Raw genomic sequence first — 14,312 nt, 5'->3', positions numbered from 1 at the left:
ATATCGGAAAGCTTTTTCTAAATGAATCGACGATATTTGATTAATTTGGAATCCTTATCTTTATTTAGCTACGTGATAGTACTAAAATACATTATTTATATCTTATGTCGAGATATATCTCTTAGGAATTACTGCGAGTTTTTGTATTACACTCGAGAACGTTGTGAGAGAGACTATTGAAAATGATAATGTCAGTTTTGTACTGCACTAATACGTTTCTGATGCAAACAGCCGATATTTGAAAATATTCCAAATGTACGATTACGCTACGATCGCAAACTCTGGCATTATTAATGAACTAATTTGAACGCATTAACAACTTCTCCTCCATCTTCCATCTCGTAGGTCTCTTATCTTTTTCGCCCTCGCACTTCCCACTTTTAACTTTTTTTCTGTCCTATAGTAACGGCCGCTATCATCAGCTACCTCGTTATACGAAACGACGAACAACGGATACGGTTGTTTCTCCATTGTCGTGATTACAGTAGTCCTCCCACACTGTCATTCCATAGCAACTAGCAATTGTACTCGACTGCGAAAAGAAATATATGTAACTCCAAAGAAATACATATAACCGAAACAAATAAACGAAATCGAAATGAAAAAAAGAAAAAAAAAGCAAACAAACAAAAAATATAATAATGACAAAAACAAATGAAATCTTTTCTTTCGGATATAACTCGAAAAAACAACTATAGGAAGTCCATGTTAATTTCCTCCATATATTACTAAAATGTACATTCGCATAAAGAGTTATAGTAATCTTATAATACGATTAATTATGAAATTTACACAGCGAAGAATTATAAAATGAAATATTTTAACATCGATGTTAAAATGGAAATTCTTTTTTTATTTTTCTTTTCTTTTTTTTTTTTTTTTTGCCAAGAACGTTTCTGTGTGTACATATACGAAGAACCGTTTTTCATATTTTTAATCTTTGCTCATGCGGTCGGTACCTGAAAGTTTCGTGTCCCGCGTAGCTCGGTGATAACTAAGAGAAGAGAAAAGCAATTTCGTAATGGACCGAAGGAGGGATGCCAGGCATTGATTATCTTCGCTAGGACAATAATAGTGAGTGTACTCTATCGTGACAGAGACTCAAAAATTTTCAACTTTCGCGATAAACAACGTTGTAAGGAAAAGCTTCAATATTTCTATTTATTTCGAAATAAACGTTGCCGACAAAGCGATGATGAAAGTTGACCGGAGTCGTCTTTATAAGTAGCCTAGATTAATTTGACGTTTTTCTTTGTCTAGAAAGAAGGAAGAAAGGAAGGAAGAAAGGAAGGAAGGAAGGAACGAACGAATGAACGAACGAAAGAAAGAACGAACGAACGAACGAACGAACGAACGAACGAACGAATTTCAAAGTCAAATTAAAATTCAAGATGAAACGAGTAGGAAATGAACGAATTACATGCAAACCTTAACTTCGTTGGTTTTTTCTATAGCGTTGTTTTACAGTTGTTCTAGAATATCGGAATTAATTATTGCGTAAGACATTAGAGCCTCTCCGATAGTAGGAGCCAATTTCTCGAGAGTCCCTTGGGGCATCTGCATCTGCATCGCGGGTCGCAGCTGCATCTGCAAAACAGGGTGGACGCGTGATAGTAGTAGCCACGTGTTGTCGTTGGCAGCACGTAGGACGAGAAACGAGGCCGAGAGTACGATAGATAGAGAGTGTGAGGAGAGAGAGAGAGAGAGAGAGAGAGAATCTGGTAGGGAAGAAAGGAAGGTAGAAGAGGCCTGATGAGATCTAGACAGTGGGTAAACTCGTAAGCAATTATCCGTAGAAGGATAAGGGTATGAGGAAGAGGAGAAAGAGGGAATGAAAGAGATAGAGCTGGTTGCAACGTGCTCCTTGCTTATAACAGCATTCCTTATTCCTCCCGCGGGATCGTTCCCGAATTAATGCATAGCCCGTGGCTGGAATACCATGACCGATGATAGAAGGTAAGAAAGAGATAGAGAAGAGAAAGGGCTACTTTGAGAACCAATTATCGAACGAGCTCATCCCTTGCTACTTCTCTCTTTTCTTAGATCATTCTTTTACCTTTTCATCAACCACTTTCCACTGTTCCCTTCATTCTTATCGCACTCTTTCATTACCTTTCTATTACTCGTCTACTCGATTACGATTTCACTCGACCATTTGGTCATTTTCATTTTTCCTTCCCTTTGTCCTCTTTTTTTTTCTCTTTTCTTTTTCTCTCTCCCCTTTTTCCATCTGAACGAATTTCTTCGATGATTGCTCGTTCATTTCGATGAAATTACAGTGTATGAATATATATTTTTTCCTATTTCGATATTGCGTGTATTAACCTGTGTATTAAGCCGTGCAATATTTTATTACGTAAAACTGAAAAATGACTCTTTGTGCGACAACAAACTTTTCAATTAGAATATCTCGATGTTAGTCGAGATAATTAACGTCGTCTACTTTAATGTATGATTCTTTTCTTCGCGATGTCTTATATTGAAAGAATTCAAATACGTGGTTGTTGCGGATAATAGAATCTGCATTTATCTTGATATTCCTTCTTTCTTTTATACGTACAAATACTATGAATTAGACGTATTTCTTTGACGTTTCCGTCATAGAGTTCATTAGATAATGCATTTGATAAATACGATGTATGTGTCTTCTTTGTGTCTTTATGTTTTTGCATTCGTTGAATTATACACGAATAGGAGTGTATCAAAAATAGTTAAAGTAATCTTTTATCCTATTCATAAAATTAATTTGTTTCTAACTGGATATATGTGTTGGCTTTAAACAAAAATATTCAATTCTTAATTAATAACAAACGACAAAATAATCAATTGCACTTTAACTAGTCGTAATAAAATAGGAATGTCAATTTATTAGTTCGATTTTTATTTATCAATTATCTTTCAATAAACGCTTGTTATCCTTGATAACGACATCTCTATTGAAATCAATGAGGAGTAATGATTTGTAGAATACTACTTACTTTAAATCGTAAAAACTGTTACAGTCAGCCAATAAGAGTAAAAGAGAAATTACTTAAGAATTTTGTTTATTTTTTTTTCTTAAATTAAATTCTATCTATTTCACTTTATGATATAACGCAATTAACTTATTGAAAGAATAATGATATCGAATCGATTGAAATTAAAACATACAATTAATTGATGAATTATAATTTTCGTTTCAATTTTAATATTATCTTGAATATATAAATACAAAAACAAAACAGTAAAAGAGAAAAGTGGGTAAACTTCACACTTCAATAGACGCAAATTTCATGCACGTATTCTACTCGTAAATTACAATTTAATCTATGTACGAACGCGCTACTTCATTACCAATTTAACGTCTGCGATAAATTATTAGGAAAGGAAATGTATAACATGCATATATGCATTTGGTAATATTAATGTGGAAACGGAATCGAAGAAAATGTATGATTTCCGAATAAATTTCTACTTTCGAATAATTAATTTTAATTAACATGTCACATAGTCGATGTGATGACATAAGAATAGAAAAATTACATGTGATATTCCTTCTTCGATCTCTATCTCTATTTTTTTTCTATTTCTGTCCGTTGATTTTTATCAAAAATCTCTGATCTATTAACATGCCGCATAGCATGATGACGTAAGAATGAAAAAACAAATATTAAGCTATATGATATTTTTTCTTTTATCTCTCTCTTTCTTTATCGATTTTTATTAACAAAAAAAAGAAAAAAAAAAAGAAAAAATCTGTAATATCCATCGAACGAACATACGTGAATACGTAAGAACAAGTAACAGCGTTAAATCATGAAATTGAATCCAATATTCTGTATGTTATTTTTATTAATTCGAAAGAAGATAAAGAGAGAAACAAAGAAGAATAATAAGAAAAAAAAAAAATCTACTTTTCTCTAAACCAGGACGACGTAGATAAAAAGTTTTAAGAAGAATCTCGCTTTATTATGTTTTCGAGTAAGTTAGAAGAAGAGTATTGTCCTTCTTCGTCCATAAGATGCGCGAGCGTTAACAACGTTTCTCGTGCAGCTGGTTAGCTGAATTAAAAAAATGTGCTTGCGTAGGACAAAGCGGAGAAATAATACTCGCGCATTTATAGTAGTGTGGTGGAAGAGTAAGTGGAATACGCGTACATATTAGAGGGTTTAGTGTGAGCGTGGCGTTAAAGAGTCCCCTTGACGAGTCCCGCGACGTCTTAGTAAGAACAAGAAACAAGAAGAAGATATGGCGACTGACCACTTGACTTCCTGACCCGCCCACATCTCTCGTAAACCACTAGGCACCAGCACTGGTAGAATACGAGCATAGCCTTTCAACAAACGATTACGAAATTTCGGCCAATTTGCGTCAATAAAATCTCTCTCTCTCTCTCTCTTTCTCTTTCTCTCTTTCTCTGTTTCTCTTATTCTCTTTTTCTCTTTGTCTCTTATTGAAGCTGACGACGCTCGAAGCATTCGCGTTCTCTCTCTTTCTTTTTTTTCCTCTCTCTCTCTCTCTCTCTCTCCCCCTCCCTCCCTCTATTTCTTTCTCTTTTTGTCTTTCACCGGAACTGACGACGCTTGAAGCGTTCACGTCGCTTCGAAAACGAACAACTTGAAACTCTGGAAATTGATTTTGCTCGAATATATTTTGAAACATTTGAAAAAAAAAGGAGAAAAAAATACGATATAGGAAGAGAGATAAAAATGAAATTATTGAAGAGAGAAAGAGAGAGAGAGAAAAAGAGAGAGAGAGAGAGAGAGAGAGAAAGACAGTAATTTATCGATTTCTATTCATTAACTTATTTTACCAATGGAATTTCAAAGAAATTTCACATTTTTCTTTATAAAGGATACGTATAGTACGAAGACGAGATAAATGATAAGGTTTAATCACGGCTGATTTGACTGCTTCGTAAAAGCTCACGAATAAAACGAAAAAAGGGCGAACGAATCGACTGGCGCGATCGAGTCCCACATTTTTCGTATTCAACGCGCAGCCATCGATTAAACGCTATCATTAGAGTTAACGTAAAAAAGTTGAGATCGCTTCTACTCGATCGGAATATTCAGTGAAGAAGAACGGAGAGAGGGAGGAAGGAAGAGAAAGAGAAAGAGAGAGAGAAAGAGAGAGAAAGAGAGAGAGAGAAAGGGAGAATGAAAAGGGAAGAAAAGAGAAGGGAAGGGAAGGTGGAGAATGCACAAGGGAAAGCGCAAAACAAGAAAGAGAGAGATATCGTGATAAGCTATCGCGGATTCGACGAATGGGTTCGTTTGTAAAAAATGGCTCGTGGCGACGAGAACACGAGATTCCAATCGCATTCGAACTAAAAAAGAAGATCAAGAGGGAAAGGTTAGGATCAAGCAGGAACGCATGGAAAGCAAATCGTTGGAACGCGCGACGATGGCAAGTGAACGAATAAACGTGCTACCCTCGTACTCTACTACCCTCTCTCTCTCTCTTTCTCTCTCTCTCTCTCTCTCTCTCTCTTTCATTCTCCTTCCCTCACTCTCCTACCCTCATACCCCCCTCTCTAGTTCTCTCGTAACCTATCGCTTTTCGTCGTACTATACGTCGACACTCGAGAGCTAACGTACACACAGAGAGAGCTCAAACGGTCAAAGCAACGAGTTCTCCGTCGCTCTTTCCCTTTCGCCGAATTTATTGGTCGATTAATTAGCGAACAAATAACACCGTTAACAGTGGTTACCCGTTGCGCTATAGTTGCGCTCGTATTTGATCCGGCTAAGCGTAAACTGGGAGAGAATAATGGAAAAACGAAAAGGGAAGAAAAAAAGAGGAAACGAAGAAGGAAACTTTAGGTGAAGCTATTGTTGCATCGTGATATACGTATATGTGTATGTAGGTAAAATTCGAACTTATTACGTATCACGATAATGTAATTTTCTTTCGTATTTTAATTATTTTTCGATATTAAACTTATTTTTAAAATTCGACGCACAAGCAGCAATATATATGTATATATATATATGTATGTATATACATATATATTATATATGCTTAATTATTTTTCTACGTTTTTACATCTACCTTTACCATCGTGAAACTCGAAAACGTTTACGAAGAAAAAGTTTGAAGAACTTTTGCAAAGCGAACTTAAATTATCTCGGGGCGTTTTCTCGCATGATCTCACGACATCAAGGATCTTATTATTATTACTAATTTTTTTTCTTAATTTTGTTTTGAAATCTTTCCGTGAACGAGCTGCCGATCATTACGTGTTTATTTACGTACGTGTTATATACTACGTACAATCGATCGACGTATTTTCAAGTAAAGGTTATTTCCGAAACAAAAACATTATTTGTATGTTGACAATTTAAACTCAGTTGTATACATAACGAGGCCTTAATATCGTACAGTACGACGTTAACTTCCAATATCAAAGCATCAAAGTATATCATTTTAAGGAAATGAAGTAAATCAAAATTCTTTAAATTTAAAAGACTCTCAATATTCTTGTCGCATTAGTATCTACGTTTAATGAAGAAACGATTTGAAGCTTCTCACTCATTCGTTCACTCGTTCACTGAGTCTCTCTCTCTCTTTCTCTTTCTCTATTCATCTCTTTTAGTATAACGCCAGAGCAAACGCGACAGGAAGGCGGATCGCGTTGGAGAACCATTGTCTTCCGTCCTCTGGCCCGTCGCGTGGCATATTAATTAATCTGGTGATTATTAAACTAATTGCCAGCGTAATTGGTACGCCAAGAACCCATCTACTGTTCCGAACAGAGATAGAAAGTGAAGAAGGAAGAGTAGAAGAAAAGAAAAAGAAAGGATGATCAAATTAAAGAGAAAGATAAAGACTATATATATATATATATATATATATATATATATATATATATATATAGAGAGAGAGAGAGAGAGAGAGAGAGAGAGAGAGAGAGAAGGTAAGCAAAATGTTTGTCTTCAGCATTTTCGAATTGGGTGGAATAAAGAAGAGATAAAAGTAAAATAATTTCTCGTTGGTAAATACAAGAGATATATTCAGAGTTTTCTTCTCTTTCAAGTAAAACAATTAATTATGAACGGTAACCGACGCAACGATCGTTATCCTTGCCGAACTAGCACGGCTTGTAGAATAAAGTGTATAATATGTAGTAACATAACTTTTAATAAGCTGTATAGTTTTACTTTACTAGTAGAGGAATTAAGTTTAACGTCGAATATGATCTACTTCGAACTTCGCTTAAGTACTTTGAACGAACGTGAATATGTAATTATAACGATTACCGAAAGTAAAATGAACATAGGAAATTGAGCAAGTAAATAACACACATGCAAGAATATAAGTGAATGTCATAATAAGTAAAACGTAAACGCTTTTTGTCCTGTTAATCCGAGAATTTTTTGTATCATGCACAGTTATAAGAAACGTAATAGTTTCTTGGACATGTATAAAAATATGGTAGGAAATAATATGGATCATATTACGTAGCATATTTCGTCATAGTTAAGATAAAAAAAACATTAATTTGACGAGCGATAATGAATCAGCATAATTTTTTTGTTTTGTTTTCCCCTTTCTGTTTTATTTATTTATTTTTTATTAGTAGCAGTAATTCTAGATAACAGAGAAACGTAGACAAAAACATTTTTCCTATCGATTTTCACATATTCCATAACACTTTTTTCCTTATTTTATCGCAAATCAGTAAAATAAATATCGTATAATCGTTATACGGCGCAAAATAGGAATACATGCAGTTTACAATATTTGTTAGTCTCGACCATTACGTTAATTGGAAGACGATTTGATGCACAAGGATCTAACGCTTGTAGTTGTTGATACAAATGATACATTGTATTAGATGTAGATACATATGTTCGTACATACGGTTTGTGTACTATTCGAGTTATTATTTGTCTTGATCGTTAGTTCATTAACTGAATTGTAATAATGTCGGAAGATATATATATATATATATATATATATATATATATATATATATTGTATAACGTTCATAATATTCTCTATAGAAGATAATGACCGAGTAGATAATAAATACATATTAACCATTTTCGTATTTTCAAGTGACGTGCAAACATCATTCTTGAGGGGTAGCCAGCTTTATTAATTTATCAAAATGAACTTCCAAATATAGTATACGTTCCCGTACACCCTAAGGACTTTGTAACGGAGCTAAAGCTAGAAGGGGTGGACCCTATTGTATCGCAGTTAACTACCGCTTGTACCAACACAAAGGTCCTGAAAAGGCAACGAATTATTTAAAAACTCTCGTTATTGTTCCGCGAAGCCTCTGGTCAAATTACCACCAAACCATAGGGAATTCAGTGTAGTATCATCGTAAGAATGGACCACTGTACTAGTAAATGCGGCATCACGAAAGAAAGCTATTATAAAAGCCTCTTCATCTTCTATCCTTTTGTTTCGGAAAATTCTGCTGTTGGTTATTATCGAATCACAAAGTACGGAAGCATTTATAAACAGAAAAGTGCCTTTGGTTAATTATTACGCAGCAATTATTCTGTATCTTTGTCTATTCGCTAAGAAACATATATTCGTTACGACCGATTGGGATTAAAACGTTGTATCAACGAGAAATAATGAAATAATGCAATTACATACTTATTTACACTTTTCCGAATGCGTGTACGTAGATATAAACGTGTATGTGTATGTACGTTGCTAATAATTTACTATGAAACGTCATGAAATTGGATGGATCCTTTCTTTACTTTTATATTTCTGGCAAAAGCGAGAAAAAATGTCTGGATAAAAAGATCCTAACGAAAAATGTTATAAACGTATAAATAATTCAACAAAGTTTCGCCCAATTTTCTTGTCGAATAACAAGCAAAAAATATTTTGCATTCTATCGATCGCTATAGAACAGCACCAGGAAAGATCTTAATGAATGTTTGCTGCAACAACCCTCTCTCAACTCTCGGACCAACATTTCGTTCCAACGTCCGTCGGTCTTCCCCTCTTTTGCATTTTATACTCTGCGCAACACGCTTCGACCCGTTGAATACACGATTTCGACGGCGATAATTACACGTACGGTTGGTTAAACGAATATTTTTAATTACAACGATGTTTGCGGCAACCGCTGAGCGACGATTGGTGCACGATAAATACATTAATGTTCTTCCGTCGAGCGATCAATCCGTAAATGACTCGAACAAAAATTTATATTATTTTTAATCCCATATTCCTTTTTTTTTCTCTCTTATTCCCACTTTTCATTCGATCTTCCTACGAATATGTTCATTTCAGATTGAATTTACTAATTGTCTATCTTTTTTAAACGAACGTTTGAACGTGCATCGTTCGAAGTTAACAACGTAAAATGTATAAGTAAGAGATACTAATCGGTTCGACAAATGGGATCTTGTTATTTAGACAATAGTTGGAGACACGATCGAAAATTTGTCTTATTATTGTATATACATATTCTTTTTTTACTTTTTCTTCATACGTTGATCTTTATTAGTCGAGATCTTCAGCTTTCTAATTCTCTTATAGGAAATTTCCGCACATAGAATTTTTGCACAACGAGGGATGGAAATAATTCTCACAAGTGGGGCGATACGCTTGAAAAAGTAGCTCGAGTAGGTCTCGTTAAAATTCTCAAATCGCAGAAAAACGCGGGGGCAATCGTTCACCGTATTTTCGTTTCCACATTTGAATCGGTCAGTGCGTTTTAGTAAATGTGTAGTAGAAGCTTTATGCTCGAACGCCTATCACAGATCTCGGTCGGTTAAACATAAACGTTTTCAAGAGATTATGCGATCGTATAACGGATTAATAATGAAACATTTACAATATAACAACGTAAAAACAGCTACAAAAGTCTACGTAGCAAATATGTTCTCTCACGTATTACTTGGGTAAGATTCTCATTAACCTATTTGTTTAATGTTTTTTCACATTTTTGCCTCGTACTCGTAAGGAGTATAAATAATTGCCATGTGAAAATTATTTTTTTTATAATGATAACAAACAAGAAAAGTAAATACTATGTAGTAAATGTTCATTCTTGAGAAATAATTTTTTCCTGTAATTTTAATTGCAATCGGAAACAGAAATGATCATTAAGTTAAACGCATTGCTGCAATTTAACATGGATCACTTTTATAATTATCGAATTATATCTATATAGGTGAAATTGTGAATAAAAGATTATATCGAAGTAATAATTTATACGTAAGATAAAAGTGATTTTATCGAACGACGTTTTAAGATAGATATGAATAATTTGAAAGGAATATTTTGAAACTAGGCATTTATTGAATAACATAATGTTTCGTACGAATGAACGTACAAGGATTATCGTCGTAAACATTGTTTTATTAAAAGACCGACTAGAATAACGATCGTTCGGATCGTTGCACCACGTGTTATCGAAAGCATTTTCACGAGCCGACTCGGAACAGATTCGGCTATATTTTTCACGCACGAGCGGATCATAATTCTCGCGTGTTGTCGATTATTTCAGGGCAGGAACCAAAAATAGTGAGACTGGACGTGCCAATGTTTGCGGACCCAAGATGGGAAGAAGTCACCTTGCAATGCGAATACGATCTAGGTGGTAAGGATCTTTATTCAGTGAAATGGTTCAAGGATGGAGTCGAATTCTTCAGATTTATGCCGAGTTCAGAGCCAGTTAGCGAATATTTTCACGTCGAAGGCATCGTCGTGGATATTGCTCAGAGCAATGGACGACAAGTGAAATTACTGGGACAATCGAACAATCGCAGAGGTATGTAATCGAATTATTAAAATGAAAGGATGATATTTTCGTGTCCTTTAATAAAATATTCGGAATAGAACGGAGAAGGAAATTTCAAATTTTCTTTGATATTTACCATATATATTAGTTTTACTTCTATTTGTTTGATCAGTCTTTTTGTTAATTAATGGTATCCATTATCGTAAAATAAATGATCGATATACATTTATGAATATTTCTATCGGTATAAATAATTAAATGTCCGAGTTTGCCCAACTATATATTGTTTGCCGATATTTTATCATAAATAAAAAAAGAAATAGTGACACGTGGGAGATTAAAAATGTGATATGACTTTCCTGAAATCGACAGAAAAAATAAATCTTACCGGATCTTATGGATGCGAGGTGTCTTCGGAGGCTCCGAGTTTTCGTATGACATATGCCGAGGCAAATATGAGCGTCGCAGTGCTACCGACAAAACCGCCTGTTCTTGACGGCTTTCGACCTTATTATAAGATCGGTGAGGTCCTGGAAGCTGCGTGCACATCTGCGTTGAGTTACCCACGAGCAGTGCTAACCTTTATTCTGAATGGCAAAGAGGTGAGTCAAGCGTCGTTAATGTCTAAAGAAAACGCGTCACGTTTTCACAAAAGTGCAGTCCTTAGAAAAACGCGAATTACATGGTTGTACCTGTGCTAAGCGCAATCGACTTACGCCCCAAAAAATATTTGATCGTTTGAAGGCTGTAGAAATGAGTGAAACTTCGAGAAGGTATTTCGGAAAAAATTCGAAGATACATAAAATTATCGTAAAATAGATATATTAGCCATGCTTGAACTTAACGCTCTTATCGCTTCACAAATAACTTCATCCCTTTGCTCTATTCGCGAAAACAGATACGATTTTTCATGTTACGCTTTAAGCACCACAATTGCCTTTGGCGTATTGCCAAAGTACCTAAATCTAACGTGATTTGTGCACAATCGCAATTTCCATTGCACCCGTCCAACGGCATACTTTACTACTGTACATCTATATGCTCTCGTAACAATGTCATAAATTTTCAATCGACCTAAAACCGCAACATTGATATTCTGAATATATTTATAATCCTTATATATATATTATATATATATATAATCCTTCGTTTCTCTTTTGTTTTAATCAAGTAAATTAACGAGACTGGAATTATTATTATCGATCTTATCGTTCATCGCGTTTTAAATCTTTCTTAAAGATTATTCCGATCGTATTCTGAGAGATATTACTGCTTTCTTTCTTTTTTTTCTTTTTTCTTTTCTCGTTTTATTTTCTCGTTTAATTTTATTTTTGTTTTCTCTCTCCGTTTGAACATATATAGCATTGTGATTTTTATCTCGACAACAGGTAGACAGAGCGATAACGACGGATTTACCAACTACTGGATACAACCAAGAAATCCTGATATCAGTCTCACAATTGAGTTTCTCTTTGCGTTTGGAACGGCAACACTTTCCTGGAGGAACTCTCCACTTGGTCTGTCAATCTTCTTTACCAGACATACCCAACGTACGAGCATTCAAGACAGAAAAAACTGCCACGTTAGCGGCGAGTAATGAAAGACTCGCTCAAGAAGCCCCGAAGTCGGCTTCGAGTTCAATTCTCGTCCCTTCGTTCACAATGCTATTGTGCTTCTTGCGAATTAGTTGGAATTAGCTTGATTGGTCGATCGATCGATCGAGCTTGGCACTGTGAGTTCCAAGATTGAAAGATCTTTCGAAACATTCCACGATCGATCTTCCATGATCGATCCATGTCTCTATCGTGATAACTATCGTTTGTGTCTAATATCTCGCTAATCAAAATCGAATTCACGATGCTTCTTGTTCTTAGTAATCGTCGCGAATATAATAATATTCTCTATTAAAATTAGTGAGCCGAATGGAAATGTTTTTTATTTTTAAGGTCGTACGTTTGATTGGTTCTCTACACAAATACGCTATCGTGGAAACAAAAATTAAATAAAAATAAAAAGAAAAAAAAAAGTGATATAACAAGAAATCCAATTACGGAGAAACGTCAAAATTATGCGATTCGTTAAAAATAACTTACGGAAGAGTCATTATTTTGTAATATTTATTTATTCGTTTTGATATAATCTGAGGCTAATTATTTGTACGCACGAACACACAATACGACGATAATTCGTTAATCACGGACCAAGCAATACGAGATTCAGGAATATTCATTCAATGTGCCAAAGGCATACGTTAAATCAAATTTTTGATGTTTCTCTACACTTCCTCGTGCCGCGAAAGCAAATTGTAATAAATGCTATTCTGATTTATCTGCCGATACTTTTTCATTTCTGCGTGTTCGACCTTAGCTAGAGAAATGATGTGTTTATATCGGAATTTTTCAAGGTTATCGCATCGCACGTACCTATACGCTCATATTACATATATTATATATTATATATACAAATACATACAAATACATATGCACATATACACATCGCATACACGTTATCGCACACGTATGAATATACAGGCGAAAAGAAATAAATAAGTCGAGAATTACAAGAACGATGTTGTAAATAGTGTACGATTGTGCGTATAGATTTATCGATAATCGCGTTGAAACGAAAGTCGGAGAAAGTGAATTAGAGGAACAATGAAAGTAATTAAAAGCAAAACTTAAAATGGAAAAAAGAAAAAAAAATGTTTACAGATAAATAAGCGTATACTATATAAAAAGAGGAAAAAGAAGGGACGAAATCTCCCTTTGTTTTTGTCGAAGATTTCACACATACGAATATATATATATATATACACACATATATATATGTATAATGTTTATCTCGCATTCACACTTATTTTACAAGATACGAAAACCTGTCGACTTACTATCGAAATGTCTCCTACCTATAAAAAGAATAATATCTGATAATAATAAAAAAAAATAAATAAAAAATTAATAAAAACAAAAACAAAAAAAGTAAAAAAGGAATCGATGAGAAAAGACCTCCGTCAATGCCTCTTCACAAAGAACTTTCCAAACGCTTTTTTCCCGAACTCGATCAACTCATCTCCTCTTCCATAGTCTCACAGTAATCTTCACAGTAATAGATTAACGTTTGACTTATTCGTGAAAAAGAAAGACGAAGCGTCGATAGTTGGATAAGTTCTAATCGCAAAGATCATGTGGTTCGCACACGCAACAGGAAGATAAGAATGTGGGATATTATCAGTGATACGGATGAAAGAGAGAAAAGATAAATAGAAAACTTAAGAAAGAAAGAGAGAGAGAGAGAGAGAGAGAGAGAGAGAGAAAATGAGAGAGCAAAAGAAGAAAGAAACAATAAAGTCGAAGGGATTATTCGAGGCCGAAGGGAAACTGCTCGTGGCCAATGCAACCCCGTCGTACTTATAAGCCGCTCAGATTCTAGAAACGAGTTAGTTTTCTCTCTCATCATTTCTCTCCTATCATTTTCCACCTTCTCTCTCTTTCTCTGTCTGTCTCTCTCTCTCTCTCTCTCTCTCTCTTCTCTTCACTTCTCTTATCTCTTTCTCTCTGTCTTTCTCTTTATACCTCTTTTGGATTCGATCTATCGGCGCAACTCGGCT

At 34.7% G+C, this 14,312-nt stretch overlaps 2 protein-coding genes across 7 annotated transcripts in view; one reads left to right on the top strand and one right to left on the bottom strand.

Annotated features, from left to right (window-relative positions):
- The window catches only part of LOC127061376 (uncharacterized), a 35,947-nt gene extending 22,256 nt beyond the window's left edge, over window positions 1–13,691 (top strand). For both annotated transcript variants that reach the window (XM_050988172.1, XM_050988171.1), the window contains 3 exons: window positions 10,472–10,735; window positions 11,078–11,307; window positions 12,094–13,691. In XM_050988172.1, coding sequence (XP_050844129.1) covers window positions 10,472–10,735; window positions 11,078–11,307; window positions 12,094–12,402 — 803 coding nt within the window. In that variant the 3' untranslated portion in view covers window positions 12,403–13,691. The remainder of the gene's footprint in view (window positions 1–10,471; window positions 10,736–11,077; window positions 11,308–12,093) is intronic.
- The window catches only part of LOC127061350 (dedicator of cytokinesis protein 7), an 83,756-nt gene that overhangs the window by 22,266 nt on the left and 47,178 nt on the right, over window positions 1–14,312 (bottom strand). The window contains exons 21-22 of one of the 5 annotated variants that reach the window (XM_050988057.1): window positions 1,429–1,587; window positions 156–532 (exon numbers count right to left, since the gene is read on the bottom strand). The exons of the other annotated variants lie outside the window; for them this stretch is intronic. The gene's annotated coding sequence lies outside the window, so the exon portion shown is untranslated. Of the gene's footprint in view, window positions 1–155; window positions 533–1,428; window positions 1,588–14,312 lie in introns of those variants that run through there. 5 annotated transcript variants of the gene reach the window in all.

The sequence above is a fragment of the Vespula vulgaris genome, chromosome 2 (assembly GCF_905475345.1).
Source record: "Vespula vulgaris chromosome 2, iyVesVulg1.1, whole genome shotgun sequence".
In the NCBI taxonomy this organism is placed as follows: domain Eukaryota; kingdom Metazoa; phylum Arthropoda; class Insecta; order Hymenoptera; family Vespidae; genus Vespula; species Vespula vulgaris.
This window is presented reverse-complemented; position numbering and strand designations above follow the sequence as displayed.